The sequence below is a fragment of the Malaya genurostris genome, chromosome 3 (assembly GCF_030247185.1).
Source record: "Malaya genurostris strain Urasoe2022 chromosome 3, Malgen_1.1, whole genome shotgun sequence".
NCBI classification, from domain to species: domain Eukaryota; kingdom Metazoa; phylum Arthropoda; class Insecta; order Diptera; family Culicidae; genus Malaya; species Malaya genurostris.
The window spans coordinates 23646421-23668164 of record NC_080572.1 but is presented as its reverse complement, the minus strand read 5'-3'; the positions used below and the strand labels follow the sequence as shown (position 1 = coordinate 23668164).

At 35.4% G+C, this 21744-nt stretch overlaps 1 protein-coding gene across 6 annotated transcripts in view; it reads left to right on the top strand.

The window, feature by feature from the left end:
* The window catches only part of LOC131439496 (MATH and LRR domain-containing protein PFE0570w-like), a 120706-nt gene extending 117033 nt beyond the window's left edge, over nucleotides 1–3673 (top strand). For all 6 annotated transcript variants that reach the window (XM_058610582.1, XM_058610581.1, XM_058610584.1 and 3 more), the window contains 2 exons: nucleotides 2305–2538; nucleotides 2612–3673. In XM_058610582.1, coding sequence (XP_058466565.1) covers nucleotides 2305–2538; nucleotides 2612–2653 — 276 coding nt within the window. In that variant the 3' untranslated portion in view covers nucleotides 2654–3673. The remainder of the gene's footprint in view (nucleotides 1–2304; nucleotides 2539–2611) is intronic.
* Nucleotides 3674–21744: the final 18071 nt, after the last annotated feature.

Here is a 21744-nt window from a genome sequence, read left to right as displayed (position 1 = left end):
TTTGTGCTAGGACACATAACCGTTTTTAACATTGTTTACGTTTCGTCATTGACTCATCAGTGCAGAGAAGTTCAAATTGAACTGCTTAATGCTAATCTCGGCAGTTCAATTCGAACCGCTAAGCAGACTAAAAGATTCTGGTATTTGCAGAACACTTATATTTTGCAACGAAGTACAATATCTGTACTGACGTGCCGAACAAAAACGTATTTTCGACTTTTTTTCTGACCGAGCCGGATTTGGTCATTTAGGGGTTATCCAGAATTTGTGCTAAGGCACATAACCGTTTTTAACATTTTTCACGTTTCGTCTTTAACTCATCAGTGCAGAACAGTTCAAAGCTGAACTAAACAGCTCTGCACTTATGAGTCAAAGACGAAACGTAAAAAATGTAAGTCCCAATATCCCAATTTTCATTCAGTTTAAACCCTGCTTCCGGAGGTAGGGTGCTTAGTGTAAAAATGTAAGTTTCACGATTTTTTTTTCATAACATACCTCTTCATATTGGCTAGTTAATTTCTCTAGCTTGCAGATTCTGAGAGTCTGTAACCAAACAAACTATGGATAGTCCCATGATTTATCTACTGAATTTTATCCTAGTCCAACAACTGGTACATTATTTTTCCAAAACTGAAATCTTCATATAGTATTGTGAATAAATTTGTATGTTATATTAGTGTATGGTTGAATGAACCGAATGTCACTATGCCGATATCCAGCTTTCATTTCCGGAAGTACCGACAATAATAATTAAATGGGTTAAATTTGAGCTTTTCACATATGAATAGATTTTCACTAACTTAAAATCGAATGTAGTATATCAATGTAGTACTATAATGCAAAAGAAGTCTTCAAAACTATTTTCTACACTTTTTAAATTGTAGTATTTCGGGAAATTCTTGTAAGTAATATACAGGATGAGAAAGGCATCTATCCACTAGTTGGATTAATACAGGTTTTTAGATCGTTTTTAGATAGATGGTGCTATCCCGGGTTGGCGGTTCAATTCATAGGACGCTGGTCTTACAAGCCAGTTGTCGTATGTTCGAGCCCCGACCTGGAAGGATTCTTAGTGTCAGTAGGATCCATAGTACTAGCCATGCAATGATTCTGTACACTAAGAATCGGCTGCGAAGTCTGTTGAAACAGAAGGTCAAATTCCACTACAAGTATGTAATACCAGGGCTTTGCTTTTAGATTTCCTACTACTACTTCTTGGACACAATTTTTGTACAATTTATAGTGTCCTAAATAGCACGATTTGAAGAAAGTGCATGCAAAAATACATATGCGCTTTTTAAAAATTTGCCTTGAGTCGAATTGGTCTGTCCATCCGTGCAAAACAAACGGTTTGTCATTCAAATTGAAGAAAATTGATCCTGATTTTACCATTTTTATGCTGTTTATTGCTGAAATTATTTATTAATAGTCGAACCGATCAGAAGGATTTTGTGGTCTCTGTGACAATCAAAAGATATTATATGATAGTGTTTTTGTATTTTCAAAACTACATTGGTTTTACAATATTTTTGGGTAAAACGAAATAGGTAAATATCTTTGAAATCATTATGTGTGAATAATAATTTTCACTTACAAACCAATTGTCGTATGTTCGAGCCCCGACCTGGAAGGATTCTTAGTGTCAATAGAATCGTAGCCATGCAATGGTTCTGTACACTCTGAATCGTCTGCGAAGTCTATTGAAATAGGTCATATTCCACTACAGGAATGTAATACCAAAGCTTTGCTTTGCCGCATTACGTCGCAAAACATGATCGATCGAAAACTGCATATATTGGAAAACAACATCGGTTTATCTACATTTTTCATTCAAATCATATGATAATTAATATTTGCTTAAATGGTCTCTATTTGTTAATTGATTCGTTATTCCCAACGATTTTTCTGAATGACAAAATGGAGTTTTTTTATGATCCTAAACTCGCATTTTCAAAACTACAACTTCCAGAACGTGAAATTTTTCTTCTATTCGATCCTCCATTTTCCAATTTTGAAAAATACGATTTACGGGTGTTATCAGTCTGAATCAATTAATTACTTTCCTTTATTCTAATTAAGTCAAATATTTCCACTATGTATTCTTGTATAATCAAAGATACAGTCACTACTTCTCATATATTCGAAGCAGGAACGATGCTTAGAGTTTGTAGTCTAGTAGACATAGAATGTGTTCAGCGTATCTGTTGTTAATTCAAGTTCCGTACCGGAATATAAAACTAAGCCTTTGTCTGCATTTTTCAACGCATTCAAAACACAATAAACTTAGCATAGCATTACTTGCAGGATGATGAAGCCGATGACAGTGTGGATCGGCTAGTAATCGACGAGGGCGATGATCATCATGGCACTTCCAGTGGAAATCATCACCGGGAGCGAAATATTCTTACAACCCGCTCGGGAAATAGACCCGAATTCCACGAAAATGACGTTCCGGAGTGTCAGGGCTGCAAGAAACGAGAAGCCCAATTTGTTTGTGCTGGTTGTGGTAATCAGTGGTACTGCAGCCGCGACTGTCAAGTAGGTTATCGAAGTGGTTACTGTAAATTCGCAATATTTGTATAATGCTAAATGTTCTTTTTTTGCCTTCTAGGTGAACGCATGGGACGACCACTCCGAAGTTTGCACTGGGTAAATTCTTGAACCCGATAACATAATATACTTTAACGAATACTACTATCGCAGTGGAAAAGGTATTGTTAATTTTTATCGCAAATGACTATTCAAACATAGGATATTATTACACTGACGTATCGGTTTAGCATAAAAAATTGCCACCAAACTGCAGCGTAGTCTATCAGTATGGGATTTCTTACCAACCAAGCAACAATATATTAAAATAAGTTTTTGAATACCTTTATGTAACAATACATGCATAAATTGGGTGCAAAAAGCCAATATAATTTTGAATTTGAGCAACCTTCTATCGTGGAAGGAAGACAGGGAACGGTTTCCCTCAAACATCCTATTTTTATTGAAATCACGATTATGCGCAATTAAAATCAATCACGATTAGCATTAGGTTATAGATGCATTTTTTCACTTTAGAAGAGAAACTCTTCGAAGTTGCACAGTCTAAATTATTTCATCCCAATTAGAGAGATATAATCAGTGAAATATGTTCACATTCTTCAAAATTAGATATTTTCACACAGTCACCTTCAATAATACTACTGCGTTTCATTTCAATATTCAGAAATCTATGATTATCTTAATCGAATAGAATGAGAGAGTTCAGAAGCAAAAGTTATGGTTTATATTCAAGTTAATCAAAACAAAAAGTATGTGCTTACCGTGCAAGTGGACAGCGATAACTACATTTATTTGAATAATACATTTAATTATATTGCAATCATATATTTAGCAACACAACTATGATACAAGTGCGAAAAGCTAATACATAAAACACAAATGTAGGGTTGAAAGCTATACATACTAAGGTATTATTAGTAGGATGTATGAAACTGAACGGAATACATGAAGCATTACTGCAGAAGTACAGCAAAGAAATTTTCGAAAGCTTGTACCAGTGGTGATTATAGATTAAATGCGTGGCTCACTAGTGAGCTAAACTGCTAGCAGGTCGATTGTAGGCATACGTGATCTGTAAGATCACGTAACAACGTTATTAAAATGACAAAACACAAAAATTATACCCATGTGCAAAATGTTCATGATTCTGAAACAACCGAAAAAATCCATAGACGAAGTGTTTAACCTTATTCGAACTAGAGACCATGAGTCGGTTCAACTTTATTATATAACTTGCAGCTTATGTGGTTCTCCAAGTAGCTGTTATAATTCGTGGTACATACATACCATCTCCGGCTGTTACGTCTTTCATCTGCATTCCTCCGTTGATGATTCGCTGCATGCCTCCAAAGGTTCTGTTAGCATTGTCCAGATTTTGTGGCCATAGATCGCAACTGGTTTAATGATCGATTCCGTGCTAAACACATAATTGTGACCCTTATTACCGGTATCACTACACGGTGAAAACCAAGTGAAGTGATTGTGACCCTTATTATCGGTATCATTTCACGGTGAAAATCAAGTGGAGTGAATTTAGGGCCTTAGTACGGAAGCCGCTCCAGAGACAAAAGTAATCACCCTCATTCTTGTTTACGTCCGTATCGACCATACGACGAACGGATACTTTCGAACGAATACGAATAAGCCATTCTCGTTTTCACTCGAATGAATTCGAACGCGACTCGTTTGCCACAAAATATTCAAATATCAGTAAACTTCTTCCAATAAATGCTAAGCCTTGATGAAATCAGTTCAATTCTTGTGATTAACCATATACGAAACACTAGAATGTATGCCAGTTTAGCTTCAAACGATACGTGTATTCGTATATCATTCGTACGAACGAAAGGTCCCATTCTCGTTTACGGACGAATAGACGAAATGCCGTGGTTTCGATTCGTCAGTTTAATGTTGCGAATCAACCGTTCGAACACATTGAAAAAAGTTTAACCGATTTCCAACAATTTTATTTTTGAATCTAAAGGGTATTTGTAATCAAATCATAAATTTGTGTTTTGCATAGAACATTTAGAAAGCATAGAAGTATAGTAAAATGCTCTATTTCTCGGACGAGCCTTCGAAATATGCTCGATTCCAAATTTTAACGCATCAAATTTTACATCTATTAGGTACTTTGTAGAAAATATGCCATGGGTAGACATGCTTTATTTTATATTAAATGCATGAATTTACCAATGTAATAAATATGGAGACTATCGAAAACATGACAAAATTGCAAGAAAAATGCAACATATTTTTCGCCGATACTACTGATCGGACTGCTATTTTAAAAGCTTTTTTACTTTGCATGAAGTTTAATTTGAAAATTTCATTTACCGACATGAATGAAATTGGTCCTGAGTACGATATTTATTTCTTATGTATCATTCGTCACTTCCTTGATGCTTGGAATCTTCCTAAAAAATACTACCTGCGCTGCCGATCCTTCTTTTGCACAGGAGTCGCGTACGTACACGTTCGAGTGAAAACAAGAATGGCTTGTTCGCATTCGTTCGAAAGCATGTGTTCGTCGTATGGTCGATACGTACGTAAGCAAGCATGATGATACAAACACCCTCATTCTTGTTTACGGCCGTATCGGTAATACGACGAACGGGTACTTTCGAACGAATACGAATAAGCCATTCTTATTTTCACTCGAATGAATTCGAACGCGATATTTTGTGGCAAATATATTCAAATATCAGTGAACTTTTTCAAATAAATGCTAAGCCTTGATGAAATCAGTACAATTCTTGTGGTTAACCATATGCGAAACGCTAGAATGTATGCCAGTTTAGCGTCAAACGATACGTGTATTCGAACATCATTCGTACGAACGAAAAATCCCATTCTCGTTTACGGACGAATAGACGAAATGCCGTGGTTTCGATTCGTCAGTTTAATGTTGCGAATCAACCGTTCGAACACATTGAAAAAAGTTTAACCGATATCTAACAAATTTATTTTCGAGTCTAAAGGTGATTTGCAATCAAATCATAAATTTGTGTTTTGCATAAAACATTTAGAAAGCATAGCACTGATAGCAACATGCTGTTTTTTTTTCTGGCGAGTCTTCTAATATATGCGCGGTTCCAAGTTTTTACGCATCAAATTTTACTTCTATTAGGTAGTTTATGGAAAATACGCCATGGATAAACATGCTTTATTTTATATTAATTGCATGATTTTACCAATGTAATAAATATGTAGACTATCAAAAATATGACAAAATTGCAAGAAAAATGCATCATATTTTTCGCAGATACTACTGATCGGACTGCTATTTTAATTCTTTTGTTTTTATTTTGTACGAAGTTTTATTTGAAAATTTCATTTACCGACTTGAATAAAATTGGTCCTAAGTACGATATTTATTTTTTATGTAGCATTCGTCATTTCCTTGATGCTTGGAATCTTCCTAAAAATAACTACCGGCGCTGCCGATCCTTCCTTTGCACAGGAATCGTGTTCGTATCCCGATCAACAGAGCATAACAGGATTCTATCAAAATTATATGTGAGTTTAATATTTATATCTCATTATGTTAAAAATATGATTCCAAATCAGAAGCAAACATTCAGATTTTATTAAGTTATAGCATGTCCAGATATTATATTAAGGGCCGTTATATTTCAGGTAAAACAATACTAGAGACTTGTCGATCATGTTTTCGACTTTCAACCCGAAAAATGCTATGCTTCAATAAAGAGCAGTAACAAACATTTCTTCCTATTTCCAATTTACATACCTGAAGATGCTTTTGAAAACAATAATTTGATATTTGATTTTGAAATGTCAGCCTAAATTTTAAATTTGAGAAAGTTCTTAAGTAATTCCTACTTAAATTGTGTAAAGTTTCAAATATTAATTTTAAATTGAAAATAAATATTTCTCAAGATGATTTTGCGCTTTTTCTCTTATGAACAAAGAAAGGTAAGGCAAAAGCTTTAAAACTCGACTAATAAATATTGGAAATAGTGATATAGCATTCGACTCACTTCATTGAATCCGAAATGTTTCCTAAGAGATGATTTTCACAAGCTTGGAGTAAAATGAATGCTTAAATTCTTTAATTTTATCGGTGGCCGATTTTTGTTTCCGAAAACACAGAGTGATAAGTGTTAAAAATTTCAAAACGTCTTCAAAAGTGACGCTGCAATAAACAGAAAACAAAATCTAAACTGGGCTCAAAAACAAAATCTAAACTCAGCTCAATACTTTCTCGATTTATAGGTCTGTTAGTTGCAAATTGAAAATAGTTACTTTAGTTTAACGGACCCCGGATGTACCGAAAATAGAGAAAAAAAAAGTACGGGTGTGTAATGTCAGAGACATAACTGGATGCCGTGAATATGAATAAAACTGACACGATTTCTTTACACTTTCGAATTCGAATTTATAGTTGATCGGTTGTGTGAATTGCGAAACTTTCCCCCTGTTCACTACTAAAATTTTCAACGATTTTTGACGTCGATTATCTCATTTCTCTACGATATTTAGCACAGTTCGGAACATATATCTCAAACGAATTTCGTTTCTTGTTTTCTTTCTCTCCAATGCAAACCACCAGCAGCTGATGCAATCGTTCTTGCTTGAATCAAAACTAGCTTTGCGAACAAACCGACACATTCGCTCGCAGTGCCAAATGATGCGAAACTGGTTTAATGCGTCTTCTTGCCTTGACGACCGGAAGGCAAATGAGAACTACGACCTGAGTGTTTGAGGTTTTTAACCACGCAGAAGCTGCGCTCTCCGATGGCGCTGTTTGAATGCGTCTTCTCGCACCGACGTCTGCTCTCATCCAACGCACAAGGAGAAATGATTAGGGATGTCGCAATATCTATCGATTAGTCGAGTAAACGATTAATAACCCAGATAATCGAGTAATATTTAATCGATTAACTTAAAACTAATATTCGTTTATTGAGCTAATCAAATAATCAAAAAAATCCCATAGTGATAATCGAATGAATTATCTCGAGTAATCGATTAATAACCCAGATATTCGAATAAATTTCAATCGATTAGTTTCAAAATTATACTCGATTATTAAATAATAGAGTAATTCGAGATTTCCGACATCCCTGGAAATGATCGATTTTCGACCACGGTTTCCCTTTTATAACGTTCAGTTGAAGATATGTGCCTGACTACCTCGTCCTTGCGCGAAAAACCCAAGCAAAAGTAAAGACGACGACACGACCAGAAACTCCGAGGAAAAATCGGAATAAAAAGTGTTCGTGAGCGATTTACCACCAGTTACCATAATTATAGCGACCTCTTGAAAATGACAAAAACTAACTATTCGAGCAACACTGTTTAAGTTGCTATGAACTAGTTACCAAGGAGCACCAGAATAAATAAACAAACAGTTTGAAATAGTTTTGGAATAATTCCACCGATTTGAATTTTTGTATCTTTTTTCCTGGAAGAAAAAAATGGTCCCAGTACAACAAAAAGGGGAGGTAATAAGAGCATAAATAAAGTAATATTGTATATGTTTCATATCTTTTTGTAGTTTACGGAATTTATTGATATAGTTCTGATATGGGAATGGGTCACCCGTATTTTCATGAGCAATTATAGTTTAAATCGTAAGGAAGCACTCTATTTAATAACCCAAGTAACAATTCGAATGCCTTATGGTTTTGATTATAATTTATAGGAGTTTTGTAATTGATTTTTCCATCACTACCGGTTTTATGACAACTATAATAAGTATCTCTTTTAACCAGTAATATCATAGTTTTTAAAGCTTCTATAAAACCCTTTACCTACACTAAAAATAAAATAAAAATAAAACAATTTGCACTAGAATAAAACCATGCAAACACTCTTAATATTGCTTTCAAACATTTTCTTCAAAACATTATTGTCCGTTAAATTCTTTCATAAATCTAGTTTTGTGTGTGTGCGTGTTCATTCTATGACAATTTCACTCAGAGTAATTTTGAGGGTTCTAAAGTACATTTATGACACATTAGTTGTAGGCTATTTGATTTATTGCTTCTTAGGTTAAGTGTAATTTGCATTAAAAGAAATTTCATGGCCGCCATTATGATGTTCCATACCGTAGCATTTATTGACATCAAATAAACTTCGAAATGCAAAAACGAGGAAATATGTTGGACTTTCATGATTCATTTTCAGATCGTATGCACATATTTTATCGCCACAGAATAGTTTTATACAAAAATGACGATGAATCACAAAAAATAATTTTCATAAATCATGGAGACTTTCGCAAAAACCGCATTTATTTCAAGGCGATTAGTTATAAGTCTTATTTTTATCCTTGCATTCACGATAAAAATAAAAGCGCATGAAGTTTTTACGTTCGGAAAATTTCTCAAACTCGTAATTAAAATATAATATATTCTTACTGATTGCATTCAAAGTAGACATGACACACATAGTCAAGAAAAATATCATCAAAACGACAGTTTATTCATAGCGGAATTCATTCCATCCAAAGAAATTTCATGTTGATCGTAAAGCTGGTTTCAAAATTTTCTTGAATTTGGAGTTTTAAAGCAGGTTTATGCTGATTCTTCATTTTGATTTATAAACCTTATGAAGAATGGTCCACTTTGCAGGAACATGCTCTTATAGAGGTTTTCAGTAGGCTTTCGTGGAGTTTAAAGTTTTATTGCAAGATTTATTATGTAGCATTGTAGACAGCTACAAGTATTTAATAATATTAGAAATGTTACTTGGGAAAGCAACAAGAACGTCAGGCGATCGAAAACGGAGAAATTGAAATTCCAGATTTTAGTGGAAATCTGGTTTAATTCGCTAAGTCTTCCATGGTAAGATATACGGTTTTTCTCATAGTAATTATTGTCATTACCATTATCTGTTTCAGAGTCTGCTGTAAATATTATATAGTCGTTAATTGAAGAGATGCAATCATATCCGCAAATCGATTTAATATTTAATGTATATCTAATACAGATACAGAAGCAAATGAAAAACTATCGTAAGACATGTCCACTGAATACCAAGCGAAATTAAGAATAAATTGAAGTCAAAAACACTTTCGACTTCACGAAGACGCTAGTGTTAATAAAAAATTTGGTGATATTCTTGAATTATTTACAAAATATATATTTTTATTCTATGCTATAATAACTTTTACTTTTTATTAAAAATTAAAGATACAAATTAAATCAAAATTGAACAAAAATGATCTAAAACTTTCTGAAAGAATAAATTTAATACCTGCCAGCGGGCCAACTGCACTCAGTGGTTTCGTTTGAAGTGAGAATCTCTTGTCACAAACAGACAGGACACTCAAATTACATTCTTCAATCATTTTAACGGTCATTTCGAATATTCCTTTATTTGGGACAGTACTCACATGTGTCATGATGGCGCCACGTTACCGACGACACGACCTGCCACTCGTCCATCAAAACTGTATCGCAAATTTAAGTACCCCTCAGTAACTCGTAATGTCAAAACAAAATCACTCATAAAAATGTTGAAACTGGCAACACATACTGATAAATTATTGATTTTTAATATTAGCTTAGCATGGTTACGATTTATGGAAGCATGTAGAATGTAAATAAATGTAGAAATGATTTGGTTAATGTTTGCATAGAATTAATTCGAAGTATTTCCGTCCGACCAAAATTAGCTTTCTATTAAGGGATGCAAGCAAGGCCACAGCGAATGCACACTGAAGGTGCCAATTCTGAAACTGATAGCGAATATGACAAAACTGATATTGTACTGTTGCAGAGAAATCCCAGTGCTTAATCCGGACAAAGATTATGTAGAAAACGGAACTATTCTGAACAACATTACATAACACATGGATCAATAAGTCCCGAGACTAAATCAGAGATGGCGCTCGTAGTAAACCAGTAACCACGTCTTTCTAGAGTACTAACCTTCAAAATTTTAAGTCTATCCGACCAGAAACAGCTGAGTTATCGAAGTTGGAGTAAAGTCGTTTTGTAGCTTGTTTAAAAAATGGAAAAAACCGAGTTTCGTGTTTTGATCAAACATGTTATCCGGACTCTTGTCCATCAAAAGCAACGATTTGTCGGTGGTTCGCCGAGTTTAAACGTGGTCGTACCGACACAAATGACGCGGAACGCTCGGGTAGACCTGTGGAAGCCGTTAAACCGGAAATGTGAGTGAAGTGACAAAAATTATAATGAAAGATCGTAAAGTGAAGCTCCGTGAGATTGCTGAGATGACACAGATATCATATGGAAGTGTATTTACTATCCTTAATGAAAAATTGAGCATTAAAAAGGTTTTTTTTCCAAGTGGGTGCCGCGATTGCTTTCGATGGAACAAAAACAGCAACGAGTCGATGATTCAGAAAGCAGTTTATCGAAAAAAAACGTTGGAACCATTGTATCACCCTAAAAGGATTATGTTGATGAATAAAAAAAAATTTGCAAAAAAAATGTTGTTTCCATTGTTAGTCTCGGGACTTATTGATCCATGTGTCAAATAGTATGGCCATATTAATAGTGCAATATTAAATCTGAACGTGGATGTAAATCATGTAATAAATTTAACTTTGTTACTAACATGAATGGATATACATTCCCCATTCCATATTTATTCATAGCTCTCCAAAAACTGAATCTTTTTGGTATGATGATACCAAAAAATAGTTATTTTATGTTAAGTATTGAAATAAAAGAATATGTTTCATTACATGTTATTTTAGTACTTTTGAGAAACACATTTTCTGTTTACCTAAGATGTTTATTAAGTTCCGCCATGCTTGTGACTACAGTGTCATCTACTTGGTAGTTCAAAAGCATGAGAAGTAAAACGGCGGTACTTGGTTGGAACTAGTTCAAAAACTGAGATTGTTCTTGTTTTTTTTTGCGGATATATACATATTTGATATACATCTCTCGCCAGGGGCCAATGAAGAACTTTTCAGATTCGCTTCGTTGACTCCATACACTCTACCGATGGGAATAAGTTGCATTTGCTATTTATTCTCGATCCAATCAGACTTTACGTACCTGATATACAAACCATTTTCTATATTCCGGGATCTGTTTTTCAAATTGTTTTTTTATTTATTCTGGGTTCATGGTAAGCAACTTAAACAGTGTTGCTCGATAAGACTATTTATCGTTATAAAGGGGTCGCTGAATTTATTGTAACTGGTGGTAAATCGTCAACGGACAATTTTAATGCTAATTTCTCTTCAGAGTGCCTGGTCGTGTCGTCGACGTTACCCTATCAAAAACATTCTGTCCATCATCTAGACTGTGTTTATTTCTTTCATTTACCAACAGAGTTGCCATTCATATAGAATTACCTGTAATGTATTGATTTTCATGCAGAATACAGATTTAATACATATTGCCAAAACTATATAGGGTCCATACAGTTTGTTAGGTGGGCCAAAATATATGAAGTGGCCAAAATACCTCTGTTACCCTACAGAATTGTGCCTACTTCTCATCCTCCAACGCAATACAAAATCGAACCCGTTTTGTTAAAATATTTACTTGCTTCTGGTCTGCCGCCACTTAATTTCGGGTGAAAACTACCAACACAATAAAAAATGAACAACGTTGAGTCAAATAAATGGTTACCTTCCAACATTGCGAAAAAGTTAAATATCAACGTAATATTTTCAAATATTTTGATGAAATCAGGCATCCCTGCAAGCAGCTGATCGGTGTTGACAAACGAGGGGAAACCAACTAGTAAAAAAACTTTTACATAACACAAGGAGTGTACAGATTGTCAATAGTTCGCGCAGTACAATATAGGTGGAACTAGTTCATCACGAAAAATTATTTTTATAAGAATTTACTCATACTGTCATGTATGTTAGTCTGTGCTCTTGTTTTTGTTTACATTCCATATGTAATAACCAAGGCTACTGGTAACTGTTTTTCAAAATCAATAATTTACCAACTTGTGTTGGCAGTTCCAACATTTTTTCAAGCGATTTCGTTTTGACATTACCAGTTACTGAGGGGTAGTTAAATTTGCGATACAGTTTTGATATTCGAGTGGCAGGTCGTGTCGTCGGTAAAGAGTTTTCCGCGTTGTTTTAAAATTTTCAGAAAACTTGTTTATGGTTATTTATGGTTATTTCACACTGTTCAAAATATTATCCTAAACTCCTGATCATATTTTTGATGAAATAGTGAAATAATTATGTTTCTGCCATTAATACAAGTCGAGATATTCACGATTAAGTTCTGCCCATTCTTCCATATGGCTAATTTTGAAAAGGCGCCCCATAGTAAAGTAAGTCGTATTCACGACAAAAGAAATTAAAATTTTCGTACTACGTAAAAAAAAAATCTAAAACATTTGAACTAACTAACTAGATATTGGCTTACAAAATGGACTTTATGTGTGAAATACATAACTTTTTGAACTCCACCAATGTCGTTGCGCGTTTGATTTCTCTTGGCATCGAATTGAAAAAACTCATCCCAGTATACAAAAATGAGTTTTTCGTTCTGGCTAACAAAAAGCTTGGTGTTTTACCATCACATGCGTTTCTAGTATTGTACCGGTGCAAATCAGTTCCTCTTTCAATTTCATCACACAAATATCGTGGCAGCATACCATATCAGATTTTGATAATGAACACCATTGTTAAGTAGTAAATTCTCTGTTTCACTGAAGGCCATTGTAATGCGCTTAGTAGAAAATCTGCGAAGGTATATTTACTATACACCTTCATTCAACATAACTCAAAATTAAGTGACACACCACTCAAATTCAGAAAAAGTGCACGTACTCTAAATTTGAGTATTTTTTACTCAAAATATAGAAAAAATATTTTTTTTCAAAAATTGAGTGAATCTAGAGATAACGATATATCTGATCGGTTTTAAGTGCATTTCATATAAACGTAGCATGATTTCCACTACATATCAACAGTTTTTACACTTATTTTATGAGTAAAGTGTTTATTTTCATGAATTTCATGTGTTCTACAAGCAGTGATAGATCGAATGCTTTGCACATGATGCTAGCGTGCAAATTATTTTCAGTGTATCTCGTGGTGACCACGCTGATTGGATTGTTCAATAGAAGAGCTCGAAAATGAGTGATTTCTCCACAATAAATCTCGGTTAATTTTTCAAAAGGGCGTATAAGCAAGTGACAGTTTCTCTTTGTTTACTTTCTATTAATTACCAATCGGTTTTCACGTTTATCACTCAACTCTTTGCATGAAATGATACCCGAAACTTTCGACTTTCAAACAGAATAGTGATATCAACGAAAATCTTTTTAATCACATCACAATAATCGAAAGAGAGTGATTAAAGAGAAACTGTCACTTGCTTATACGTCCTTTTGAAAAATTACCTGAGATTTCTCCTACACTGACGCAAAAAAGCTATCGAAATCCATAAGAAACACTTATGATATTTCGCTTAAAGTTTACCACATTGAAATCATAAATCAATCTCATGATCTTCAGAAAAACATTTTCATTGACCTGCTTATGGATTTCATAAATCATACTTATGAAGTTCGTGAGGTAGACTTATCGCAACTTTCTTTCTAAGCAAATGATGAATTTCTACATATTGGGATTTTTTGGAAATCTTTCCAAAGGATATATTTAAGTCATGTGAAAACGAGTCCGGAATAACAAGAGCATTCTGGATGTTATTTTCTCCACAAACGCAATATTTTCTAATTGCTGTTCCATGCATAAACAAAGTGTTAATATCATGAAACAAAATAATGAATAGAGACTTACATTTCTTTTCCTCCAATCCACAATCCAATTCCAAACAATTTCTGAAAGAACGGGATATTTTGAAGCCAACGAATTTATGTCTTCATCTCCACAGGCGATTAACTCTATCAATTATAATTTCGAATTATGAAAAAGTGCTTTGCACGCTTCAGATGGTGCGCTTTGCACAAAGTTTTGAAGCAAAACAACGGTGTCTTCGTTTTCCATTTTTATGATTTGATTGTTCTTATAACGAATGACATTTTCACAAGGTAGAACGTTATACAATCATAAATTATGTTTTAAGGAATGCATATGTCATTGATATGAATTTCATAAGTCATACATATGAAGTTCATATGTGTGCTTACTGAATGTATAAGCGACGACACGACCAGGCACTCCAAAGAAAAATATGGAAAAAATGTGTTCGTGAGTGATTTACCGCCAGTTACCACAAATATAGCGACCCCTTGAAAATGATAAAAAAAATCCTCTTGCGCAACACTGTTTAAGTTGCTACGAACTAGTTACCAAGGAGTCCCATAGTAAATAAATAAACCACAATGTCGAAAAAAATCAGAACGATTTTCTCTAGCCAAACTTTTTCTGAGTTAGAACTAGTTATTTCTGAGTTTAAATTAGTTATTGCTGGAATACTTTGCGTGAAATATTTGTGAAAAGGTATTGGATCAGTCCAGGTTCAAAAGTCTCAATGTTGCATTATGATGAATCATTTTAGGACATCATATATGACACCTGGTCAGGATAATAAGTGTCATGACGTAATGCAAATTACAAACGCAGGAAGCTCAATGGATCCTCGAGATCTCGTGAGACAATTCACGAGAACCATACCCTCGAATCTTTTTTTTATTCCAAATTACAGAATGATCCTTCCAAGTCGGGGCACCAGATCCAAGTTCAACAAATGATTATGTAGATTAACGGAGATATTTTGGCCACTAATAAAAGCTCTGTGTTGTAAAATTGAAGATTCCCGGAAAGACTTCTTCATTAATAAACATATTGGTCAGAGCAGCATTAATAATAAATCGATTATACACCCTGATTTTGAATAAGGCATATTGACTTTTCGATGGATTTTGTTAGCGTTATTAGGAATAGATTTTAGAATAAGAGCGAATATCTAGACTGTGTTATTTTTGTTTAGAAAAGTTTCTGATATTCGAAAGTCTCTTTATCGTCAGTTGCGAAACTCGGTATGGTATAAGTAGATCTGATAAATTATGCCCAACTCCTCTAGTAAACATAAATACTACGAATATTCTCTTAATAAGGGCCGTCGTGAACTATGATTGGTTCCTTATACTCATTTAAACCCATGTTGATCTTGAAAAACATAACAGTGTGGCTTCGAGAACCGGTGCAAAAAAACTGCACGATCATCAAACGAATGGTATTCTGTAGAGATGGGAGAGCTGCTCGGTAGCAGAACAACTTTCGCTGTTGAAAATATTTAGATTTAATTTTTTTCTTTCCACTGCTGTGAAAAGATTAAGGTAAATAAATGTAACTACGGTAACGGTAGGTGTTATTTTAAAAACATCAGTTTTTGTGAGTTGCCAGTTTCATACATTTTTCGAACAATTTCGTTTTGACATTACGATTTACTGAGGGGTAATTAAATTTGCGATACAGTTTTTAATAGCGAGTGGCAGGTCGTGTCGTCGGTATATGTCTTCAATGAAATCTAAATTGTGCTGGTTCATAAGTCACAACTTTTGAAAATATTAAGTTTTTTTTCTTCGGTGTAAATAAATATATACACTCAAATAAAAATTCACGTCCGATTCACTTGAAAAATCACGTAGAATGGTTTCAAATGTCAAATTGAATATTTTACGTGACGAAAATGAATGTTATACGAACATCCCCTAAAATGAATAGAGTCATCACATAAGGTTTACGTGAATTGACCAAACGTCAAACAATCTACGTGAATTTCCAGTGTGAAAAACTCGATTTTGAAAATGGCGAGCAGTGGCCCTCGAAGTGTAAGTAGTGTAAATATTTGCGAGAAAAGTTATTTAATTACAATTTTTTACTACATCGACCGGACCATTCCAGTATGAAAGTTTCCATGTGTTCAACTGGACCGAGTGCCTGCGTGAGTCCGGAAGTTTACCCGCTCCTGCCGAATGCTTCAAACAGGCCGTCGGTATGAAGCTAGAGACACTGGAACCATGTAATGCGACTTCAACCTGCATCGGTAGTGTTGTGGGAGTTCTTGGATCTCGACTTCGGCTTCAGTTGGATGGCAGTGACAACATAAACGATTTCTGGAGGCTTGTCGATTTGAGATACCACGAAGTTATTAGTTGCTTTTTAAGGCATTGGAATTATATGACAATTTTCTGAAATAAATGTTTTATATTTCATGGCATTTTTCATTTCATTGATTTATATCAAAATCTGGAATCTCCCTTTCGACTTCAACCAATATATAAAATAGTAATTTTCTGGTATCTAAATTTGATATGAACTGATAGATAAATGTGTAATGAACAGTACATTACATTTTACCTATGAAATACGTAACTTTTACTGGATTATGTATTAAACAGCTTTTAAATGCCAGTCCATTAAAACCTACGTGAAAAGTAAGGTGGAAAATATTCACATAACTTTTCACGTAACTATAATATGATTATTATTTTGAGTGTATACACTCAAATAAAAATTCACGTTCAATTTACTTGAAAAATCACTTAAACTGGTTTCAAGTTTCAAATTGAATGTTTTACGTGACGAAATTGAATGTTACACGAATATCCCCTAAACTGAATAGAGTCATCACATAAGATTTACGTGAATTGACCAAACGTCAAACAATCTACGTGAATTTCCAGTGTGAAAAACTCGATTTTGAACATGGCGAACAGTGGCCCTCAAAGTGTGAGTAGTGTAAATATTTGCGAGTAATGTTATTTAATTACAAATTTTTACTACATCGATCGGTTCATTCCAGTATGAAAGTTCCCATGTGTTTGACTGGACCGAGTGCCTGCGTGAGTCCGGAAGTGTGCCCGCTCCTGCCGAATGCTTCAAGCAGGCCGTTGATCCACCAAAAAACGAGTTCAGAATCGGTATGAAGCTAGAAACACTGGAGCCATGTAATGCGAACTCAACCTGCATCGTAAGTGTTGCGGGAGTTCCCAGATCTCGACTTCAGCTTCGGTTGGATGGCAGTGACAACAAAACGATTTCTGGAGGCTTGTCGATTCGAGATCCCACGACGTTATTAATTGCTTTTTATTTTCAGCCGGTAAAATTCTATGCTAATTTTCTGAAATAAATGTTTTATTTTTCATGGCATCTTTCATTTCCCAGAATAATATAAAAATCTGAAATCTCCCTTTTGACTTCAATAGCAATTCTCTGGTATCTAAATTTTACATGAACTGATAGGTAAATGTGATATGATTAGTACATTATATTTTACCTATGAAACACGTAGCTTTTACTGGATTATGCATTAAACAGTTTTTAAATGCCAGTCCATTAAAAGTTACGTGAAAAGTAGGGTGGAAAATATTCACATAACTTTTCACGTAACTATAACATGATTATTATTTTGAGTGAATAAAAATAATTTTCAGTGTAGAGTGAAACTAACAAGCAGAGTTGCCAGGTTATTTTTCAATTATCAGGCAAAACTCAAAAATTTATCTGCACTTTTCTGGACCTACTATATACAAGGAAATTTTTACCGAGTTTCATTTTCAGTGAGCAAAACAAATAGAAAAAGGTCTCACCACCTATCGTATAAAACCAAAAGCGTTAAGATCTGGCGAGATCTGACAAAATCTAGGAAAATTTGGAAAATCTGGTTAGCTTGAGTGTCTGGCGAAGCGAGAAAAAGCTGGCATTTGAAGATAAATCTGGCAACGCTACTAACAAGTTTCGTTATCATTTTATCAAAATTTTTATTTTTAAATGGCACAAGGAAAGTTGAAAGTTAAAACTAAGCCCCCGCTTAATGCGAAAAAAGTGGCCAATAAAAAAGGAAAAGCTTTCAATAAACGAAAAAGTAAGTCGATTGAGTTTTGTTGTTTCGTACTTGGTGAATATTGTATATTTGAATAGTTTGTAGTTCAAAACCATAATTTGAACTATAAAACAATTTACACAATTTATCAACATTATTAAGGCTACCTATGCTTACAGATGCACCCATTCAGTCTAGAAAGCATAAATTTTACGAGGCTCATAAACTGAAACAAGCTATCACGAAAACAGTGAATAAAAAGAATGAAGAAGAAATTCGGAAGCTTGTTTACGATGGTCAGAAAAGTCTGAGTCAGGCTCAACAAGCTGTCTCAGAGCATCACAAACGCCAAAGTGATCCTGCTTCTACGTTGTCAAAATGAAATCTGTCAAGATATAAATTATTGAATTTATCATGAAATAAAAATTCTATGAATTATAACAATGTTATTGAAGGAACGTTGAGGAAATTTATCCATATTTGCGTTGCGATGTGACGATAATCTTGGCAGATCGAACACTGATGATTGACCAATAAGAGTTTCTTGGGAAATATCATTTCAAATCACATTGAACATTCAAACAGGGAACGATGTAGAAGAGAGGAAATGTTGATGCTACACCTACTTTCCGGGAATACAACGACTCATCATTCTCTTCCATAGGGGTAGGTAAGGGTAGAATTCCTGTAATAGAGTGACGGCAGCTGTACGTTTGGAATGACAATTTTGTTCCAAACAAAAAAGTGACCTGTCAGAAAAACTTAAGAATCTGCCGACATTTCGGATTGAATGTTTTGAGTTGCTGCCAACTTTACGGTTGAGGTGTCGTCACTAATGTTCACCCCGATTCTGAATTTCGTTCGAATCGGATTATTTCGATGGAATGCGAAATTTTGCATTCTGTATTCTGATCGAGTTCGAGTTGTCCATACAAAACTATCACTCGATCGAATTACAGTATGCAAATTTTCAAATTAGATCGAAGTAATCCGAAGAACTCGACAGAGGCAATCTACCTGTTTTATGGCCAAATTTTTCACTTCGCTGTGAATATCGACGGGTACATAAAGGCAGAATTAAAATCCGCCTTCGGATACCAGTTCCTGGCATTGCGTATTTGCTAGATGGCAGTTTTATCTTTCGACCCGTTTACCCAGTGTAAACACACAAAACAACATCCCATCACCTGTCCGGAGTTAATTCTTACTCCACAAAATTTGAAGAACGTGGAAATTTTACCAAATTTTTCGAGTGCAAGATTTTTGGTGGAAACTTTTTTTCCACGAAAAAATTTTGACTGGAAACAATGAGGCAATTTATCCATAAGTCCATAATCTTGCATATTTACACCGGTTTTGATTTTGAATCTGAACTACACTCACTTGAATTTGGATGTAATCAAGGCATCCTTTACTATTCTACGCCGATGTAGAGCTTGAGCGACCACCTCTAGTTGCTGCCCCGTTACTGATCGGGATTAGCTGAAATTGTACAGGGAGTTCCTAGATGATTCTACCTGGGACTGGTAAATCATCCTTCAATGTACATCTTCTGGTAGTCCCAGAATTCAGTACCGGCGCCGGTCAGAACGTAGATCGTCTAAGGAATGGGAAGGGATGTTAGTCCAACACTTTTTTTTTATATATAGAAAAAATGGGTATAGAATTCGCTCAAACTTTAGAAAATTTTTCCGATGCCCGGAGGGCCGAATGACATATACCAATCGATTCAGCTCGACGAACTGAGCAAATGTCCGTGTGTGTGTGTGTGTGTGTGTGTGTGTGTGTGTGTGTGTGTGTGTGTGTGTGTGTGTGTGTGTGTGTGTGTGTGTGTGTCTGTATGTGTGTTTTTTTTTTTTATTCAATAATATAATATAATATTAAGGCACACTGCTTAAGCTCTAAGATGCCAAGGGTATTTACTAATCTTAATTATCGTCTAACTTAAAACTAGAGTAGTATCATTATGTAATATAGTATCTGGCGATCGGTAGTGGCCGGTGAATTGAATTTAGGATGAGATGATTCCAGATGGCGATGGTAATTTTCTATGTTGGCCGCATTCTTCGGTCCGTGAGGGTCCGCGGGAAACACCCCCAGGCTACGAAGGCCCGGCGGGTGGCCCGCATGCTGGTCATTGACTGGAGCGGTCTTCCGGTGATGGTGATGTTACGGAAGAGAATGAAAAAAAGAAGTAAATATTGTGGGAAACGGGGTAAAAAAGGGGTGTGGGAACAAAATGTTTGAAAACGACAGAGATCTAATTAGTTGCCATCGAGATGGTGAAAAAACAGGGAAAGGGGAACGAAAAAGTTAGTGACAAAAAAAAAAGATCTTGTTAATTCCAATGAAGATGGTGGACAGGGACGGGGATCGAGAGAATCGGGCGGATGTTAGTGTCGAACCTGTAGGTGGAGATTATATTTTCTGAGCGAGGAATAACACATTACACTTGTATATCAATGTGTTTAAGGTACTGGTATATGAGAAGCATATATGAACTATCCCGACTCGCCAACACATCCCGAACCGGCACCTCAGGCGGTCTACCTCGGGCCCTGAGGGATTCCAGTAGCTTCGACCTGGCGTCACGATACTCTACGCACGACCACACGACATGCTCGATGTCCTGATAACCGTCGCCACAGGTGCAGAGCCCGTTCTCCACGATCCCGATACGCCGGAGATGTGCGTTGAATGTATAGTGATTTGACATGAGCCGTGACATAACGCGAATGAAATCACGACTCATGTTCATCCCCTTGAACCAAGGTTTCGTCGATACCTTAGGGATAATGGAGTGTAGCCATCGTCCCAGTTCGTCATTCGTCCATGTAGTTTGCCAACTTTCGAGAGTTTTCTGACGAGAAATACTGAAAAATTCATTGAAGCAGATTGGTCTTTCATAAATATCACCTTCCAATGCGCCCACTTTAGCCAATGAGTCTGCCTTTTCATTGCCCGGAATGGAACAATGCGAAGGGACCCAGACTAACGATATTAAATAAGACCGTTCAGATAAAGTTCTCAAATGTTCCCGTATTTTCCCCAGGAAATATGGGGGATACTTTCCTGGCTTCATTGCCCGGAGAGCTTCTATTGAGCTTAGACTGTCCGTGACAATGAAGTAATGGTCTTTGGGCAAGGTTTCAATGATCTCGAGGGTGTACTGAATAGCAGCTAATTCTGCGACGTAAACTGAAGCCGGATCACTGAGTTTGTAAGAAGCGGTGATGTTTTGATTGAAGATGCCGAAGCCTGTGGACTCGTTGATGTTTGATCCGTCAGTGTAAAACACCTTTTCACAGTTGACTGTTCTAAATTTATTATAAAAAATATTTGGGGCCACTTGAGGGCGCACGTGATCCGGAATTCCACGAATTTCTTCTCTCATGGATGTGTCGAAAAACACAGTAGAATCAGAAGTATCCAAGAAATGAGCACGGTTGGAAACAAACGAAGAAGGATTAAT